Source organism: Watersipora subatra, chromosome 9 (genome assembly GCF_963576615.1).
Source record: "Watersipora subatra chromosome 9, tzWatSuba1.1, whole genome shotgun sequence".
NCBI classification, from domain to species: Eukaryota; Metazoa; Bryozoa; class Gymnolaemata; order Cheilostomatida; family Watersiporidae; genus Watersipora; species Watersipora subatra.
Window position 1 is genome coordinate 32,681,720 of NC_088716.1, and position 6,494 is coordinate 32,688,213.

At 38.8% G+C, this 6,494-nt stretch overlaps 2 protein-coding genes across 2 annotated transcripts; both read right to left on the reverse strand.

Moving 5' to 3' along the window:
• Nucleotides 1-240: 240 nt before the first annotated feature.
• On the reverse strand, nt 241-1,122 carry LOC137404982 (uncharacterized). The gene has a single exon (XM_068091209.1). It carries the CDS (start codon nt 1,120-1,122, stop codon nt 241-243), a length of 882 nt encoding a protein of 293 aa, XP_067947310.1.
• Nucleotides 1,123-5,483: 4,361 nt separating this feature from the next.
• LOC137404983 (uncharacterized) lies at nt 5,484-6,107 on the reverse strand. The gene has a single exon (XM_068091210.1). The coding sequence runs from the start codon at nt 6,105-6,107 to the stop codon at nt 5,484-5,486; it is 624 nt and encodes a 207-aa protein (XP_067947311.1).
• Nucleotides 6,108-6,494: the final 387 nt, after the last annotated feature.

The following is a 6,494-nucleotide window of genomic DNA, read 5'->3' on the forward strand; positions in this document are numbered from 1 at the left end:
TTCAACGATAGCCGCTCCAGGTACTGTAAGCTTAGTGTTTCCCGCGCCAAACAATTCTCAAGTAGCAGGTGTCAGTTTCAACCCAAGAGCATCGCAGACACCAACTGGAATAGCCGAAACTGCAGCACCCGAGTCTACTTTAAATCTCACATTTTTTGAGTTCATCTGTAACTCTACGTACCAGGCATTTTCTGTTTCCGAAATGGTGTCAATGGTATCAATGTAGTTTAAGCGGCTTAGTCATTGGTAATTTCCTAAAAACAAGCTATCTACTCCATCGTCATTTTCCTCCAGTGCAGATACGTGCTGGGCTCCTTTGCACATTTTTGCCCAGTGACCTTTTCTCTTGCATTTGTTGCAGCTTGACCTTTCTGCCGGGCAACGACCACCAAAATGCTTCCACTTTCCACATTTTGAGCATGGCTGGTCCTTTGCGTTACTGCTCCTGTTTTCTTCAGTGTCAGTCATTTGTTTAGATGATTTAGGTTTATATCGCTGTACCGAGTCTACATTCCCAGCATACTCTTCTTTACCGGGACACTGAGCCCCAGACGTAGACGCCATCGCAGCTACATGCTCCTGATTTGATACATATTGCTTCGCCTTTTGAATGCATAACCTGAGTGTGAGATCAGGCACATCAATCAGGTACTTGCGAAGCTCGATGTCACGCACCCCCACCACTATTCTATCCCTTACCAAGTCATCTCGCATATCCCCGTAGTCACAATTCTCACTCTGAACTTGGAGTTTAACTATAAACTGGTGAAGAGATTGGCCAGGTTGCTGAGTCATCTTATTAAACACTGAGCGCTCAAAAATAACATTTTTAACAGGCTCAAAATACGCATCAAAAAATTTGATGCAGTTGGCCAGTGTTTTCTTTTTGTTTTCGTCAGATGGCACGAAGGTGAACTGATTGTAAACTGGTACCGAGTCACTACCCATGGCCATAAGCATGTGGCCGATCTGTTCGTCTACAGTGAGTTCTCGTAGTTTCTTCACAATCACATATATATTAAACTGCTCTTTAAAAACTTTCCAGGCGGTAGCCAGGTTGCCTGAGGAAAAATCCAAGGGCTTTACGAACTTTTCAGGCTTGGTTTCTCCACTAGCAGACATACTCTATACTGTTTTATTGGCCGCTCACCACAATCAAGAAGATACTATGGATCGTGATTAACAGGAAACAAGTTAGATAACACCAAAATATATGAGAGTGACAGTATAATTCACTATATTGTCTTTAAGAGTTAGGGTAGCAAAATTTTGCTCCACACAAAGTATGCCTTCTCCTGCGATATCTCAGCAAATCTCCGATACTTTGCCTCAACGCAACAGCTTCCAGAGAATCTGTGCCTTGTCGAGCTCGCCGTTGTAAAATACCGTCACACAAACAGCAACGTTTTACACGATTACGCTTGTAGGTTCGATATATTCTGACACCATATGAAGCTATATGATCTTACTTGATTATGCGTACGTCAGTTGCTCCTCCTCCGTGAACCGCGCCCAGAATAGTCCCGCTCTCGTCGTAGCCTTCGGTCCTCCCTTTTCTCCAGCCGATCTCCTTTCACCGGAAACATCCCCTTCCTTCCTTGATCTCCTCCGCCCGTGATGTCGTAAATGCAGATCGTAATTCCTGTGCGGTATTACCTTACACGCATGGCTACGTTATAGCGATTGACTCTACCGAAAAAGATGCTTCCAAGCATTTCATACAGGGACATTTGCACATGGTTGTAATTTTTTTGAGTAGTAGATATGTGAATGAATGTATATGTACAACAAATTTTGTTCATTGAACTAAATTTAAGATTTGAGCTATGCATGTTCATAAAATATCGATTTTTTTGAATTTTCGAAAATAAATTACACGAGTCTCGGTTGTTTTTTTTTGGGGGGGGGGCTTATACCCGGTCAAAGGGTTAAGGGGTTTTAAGTTCAATGCATGTAAGTTATAATGGAGAGGCCGCAACATTAATCAACAAAGACTACTCCAATTAACAGTCGCTTTAAAATTGATTGTTGTATGATAAACCATTTGAAAGGAAACAAAATTTCTTACAAAAAGCTGCTAATAACGTTTTTGTAAAAACGTTAGGTAAATGCAAAAAAGAGCGATATTGAGAGCAAGGTATGAATATTCCATTAGATATCAGTACGTCGATCCGGTTTGTTTCGAATCGGACGTTTTTGTTTCCGGTTTTGATCGCGAGACTTTAAAGCTATATGACTCGGCCGGTACAGAGCTGTAAGACTTCAGAGTTTTGCTGTTGTTGATGCGCATATCAGAGCTCGCACGGCTCCAAACAAACAAGCCGCGCCCAATATAGTTTTATATAAGTTATAATGGAGAGGCCACAACACTAACCAACAAAAATTACTCCCATTGGCAGTCGTTCTGAAGTTGATTGTTGTATTATACACCATTTGAAAAGAACGACAAAATTCCCTACAAGAAACTACAAATGATTTTTGTAATAAAGTAAAGTAAATGCAAAAGAGTGAGATGTCGAGAACGAGGTAAGAATATTCCCACTGAACTTAAAACCCCTTAAAGAGTTTTTAAAACTCTTCGAACTTAAAACCCCTTAACCCCTTAAAGGGTTTTTAGTTCAATGAATATTCCATTGGAGATCAGTATGTCGATCGGGTTTGTTTGGAATCAAGCGTTTTTGTTTCCGGCTTTTGGTCACGGGACTGTAAAACTATACGACACTGGGACTCACTACAACATTCGCATTCCTTTCTTATTTACAAATGCTAGATTGAGAAAATAATAAATAACAATAATACATAACAATCATAACGAATACATAACGCATGGTTTTTATTGCCGACTAAGAGTGGTATATTGTTAACTTCGAGTGATGTATTGTTGGCTTAAAGTGGTAGATCGTTGAATGGTATAGCATATAATAATTTCGCCACCAGCCTGAGATGAGTAATTGTTGAGTGGAGCATTGTTGTAAATTGATTCAACGACAACCAGTGCATCATTAGCCTGTATATGCATGTAAGCTTTTGCATGATTTGCATGAAAACTAGTTCATTGCAAAAAGAGAATACCAAGTTCAGCAACAATTGTTATTGAACTTTGTGTTCTCCTTGTTGTGGAAGTCGGCGCTGACTATCCACTTGCAAGTGGGTTCTGCGTACACGTTGCCTTACACCGAATGAGTAATAGCACTCATGCACAACTGTATTTGTTGCAAGCGAGGTGACCGGTGAGTACAGCTCTTTATTGCGCAAGCTTTATAAGCATGAAAAGATAAAACAATTAGATTCAATACAATCAAGCGTAAGGCTGAAATAAGATGACAAATAATAAATACACAAACAGTTACACTTGTAAATGTAAGAATGTCAAGATATATAAGTATATACAAATCTGCACAGAAGTGAGCTATTGTGTTAAGCAGAAGTATCCAGCAGTGTATCCATCCAGTGTTGAGCAGAAGTGTTAATCCATGGGCTTTCTACGCAAGCTGGCTTTTGAATTATAGGCTAATCTGAGAATAGCTAAACACTTATGGATCATTAAAGCAGCTTAGCTTAGTAAATCCATTACATCCTTCTGTGATGGGCTAGTTTCTTCTGGGTGTTCCTTTTACTAGGCCTATTTATTATAAGGACTATTTTATTATGAAGTACTGGCGTTAACAAATTTAATAACACTTCAAAAACGCATGATAAGGACCATTCACAATAAACCCTGCCTCACACTCACCAAACCTTTTTTCAAATCATCATCCATACTACCTATCAGTTCACTATATTCATTTCGCATTATAATTTTAGCCCATAAAGAATTTCATTGTAATTACATCCCTCGCACAATATATCAAACCCGATTCTCAAATGCCTGTCTAAATCTCCCACAATTTTCTTCCCGTGCAGGCCATCGCAGGGTGGATTTCCAACAAGCCATTTTTTGGAACCAACTCCTAAGTCTATTAAAAACATAGAAAAGTTGGCCAGTTTCAGGAGAGAACTTAAGTTGTATCTTTTAACATTTGAATAAAACCGATAATGACAAGCTCAACGCCACGACTAGCTATGCTATTGCGTATTATGGGCTTCATCACTCTTCCAGCTTTTCTCTTTTGCTTAACTAGTTTTGATGATGAAAATAAATCACAAATCAACATCCCTAACCCTGCCTTTCTTTTCCGCTGTTAATATTATCGCTTGTTGTGTGTGGTGGTTGTAACCAGATTGTGGAGGTAAACTTTCAATTTTGACTTCGTATATCTATGAAGCCTGATAGTGTGCTCATATTGTGCCTATAGTCTGTACATGTTATCAATAAATTTGCACATATGTATTGCACTTCCCAATAGATCTGAGATCCAACAGATTATCGGTTGTTAGTTGTATGTGAATAGTATGTTTATTTGATGTATATGCATATACTGATATATCGTGAATAGAAAATGAAATTAAGTGAAGAGTAAATAATAATAGAAGAGGCAACAGAAAATTTGATAGCAAGTGAAAGTAGCATAGAAGATGTATAAAAACTCGCAATAATATGTAGCAGATAAAACATTACTAACAAATTATGATATGAATGAGTATATAAAAGATATAAAGCAGAAATGCGCATATACTTGAAAAAACAGCTGAAAACAAAGCATTAACTATATGAATAACAAATGAAAAAGGCATTCTGTATAATAATGATATTAAAGTAAAAAGTATTACCTTGTTACATCCTCTCAGGAAATGCAATAAGAATTGTTCTGGCTGTGATATAACGTGATAATTATTCTTGATCATGCTTTCTTTAGTTTGCTTTAGGAATACTGGCAAATATGGTAAGTGTAAAACACAAGTTACCAGCTTGAGGTGCACAAGATAAATGCCTCAGGTTGTCCAAAATATAGAAAAGTTTTGCTGCCAATTGCTAATGAATCATACTTCCGATTTTGAACCAAATACACAAATGTTGAAATAGTATCGAAAAACACATAAAATGAGGACAAGGCTTGGTGAAATCACAACCCTGTGGTTAAAATTGCCTTGTTTGCTGTCTCTTGCGGACAGCTGATAGACTAGGACAGTGAGTAAAGATGTACAAATTAATAAGTGTATAGCCAAATAAATTGCTGAATCTAACACTCCCAGCTATAATTTTAGGATTAAATTTTATTGGTGGCTTTAACTAATACAACAATTTTGCTAACAGTTTTGTTGCTAACAGGTCTTACCAGATGCTGTGGTATATTATTAGGATAGCTTTTCGACCCAATCAATAGTTTTACAGCTCTTACCTCACCATCATGAAATCGTTCTATATCAATGACCCGCGCGAGTGACCAGTCACCTCGGAGTCCCTCATCTTTGAGTACGTGCACCACGGCACCAACCGACACTTCGTCTTGCTTGTGGGTCCATTTCTGCCTGGTTTGCAAGGTATGAAGATATTCATTGCGCCACCTTCGCCAGAACTCATTAGCTAGCTGCTGGACAACTCTTCAACGCTTTTTAGAATAAATGTCTGCTTTCTCAAACACACAGGGAGATGGCAAGGTAAGTTGCGATTTCATCGTAAGAAGCATGTTTGGTGTGAGTGGTGTCTGTTCTTCTGTGACGACACCAAGAGGTCGACTATTCATTACTGACATCACTTCATATAGAAGGGTCCGCAGTTGAGGGGTGCTCAGTCTCCCACCATGTTTTTCACCCATTCCTTTTAGAATGTTTCTTGCTGTTCTGATGAGTCTCTCCCAAACACCACCCATATTACTGGAATGGGGAGGATTAAACGTAAACTTGATATCCGGATAGTGATGCGTAATACGCATATTTTTAGCTAGGTCATTGAAAGCTCCCACAAAATCTGTCCCTTGGTCACACCGAATAGTGGATATAGCTCCATGAATGGCTATGAGATTTCTCAGAGCATTTATAAAGCTGTCTGAGGTCATGTCCTCTAACAGTTCTATTAGAATAGCTCTAGAAGACAAGCGTGTGATGATTAGCCCATATGTTTTCCTTTTCTTGCGTCTTTCCTTGACTTTAAATGGGCCAAAGAAATCAAGGCCACAATGAGTAAATGGAGCAGTTTCGGCTAACCTTTCTGAAGAAAGAGTGGCCATCTGAAGGATTTTTGGCGTACTTCATATCTTTTTGCAAATGACACAACTTTTCACATGTTTGTACACCTGGGATCTAGCATTTACTATCAAAAACCCATGAGTTTGGATGCTTGCTAGAGTAGGTCCACACCCTTGGTGAGCAGCTAACTGATGATAGTGGCAAATGATAAATTTGGCTTTGTGACTAGCCTTTGGAATAATGATAGGATGCTTTTCATGAAATCTAAGTGTTGAACTCTCTTAGAGTCTCCCACAAATTCTAAGGAGTCCATTTTCGTCTACGAATGGTGCGAGTTTCATATGGCTGCTCGATTTTCTAACTGTTTTGTATTCGTTTAGATCAGCGATTTCCTCAGAGAAGTAATCATGTTGTACTATGCTAAGGAT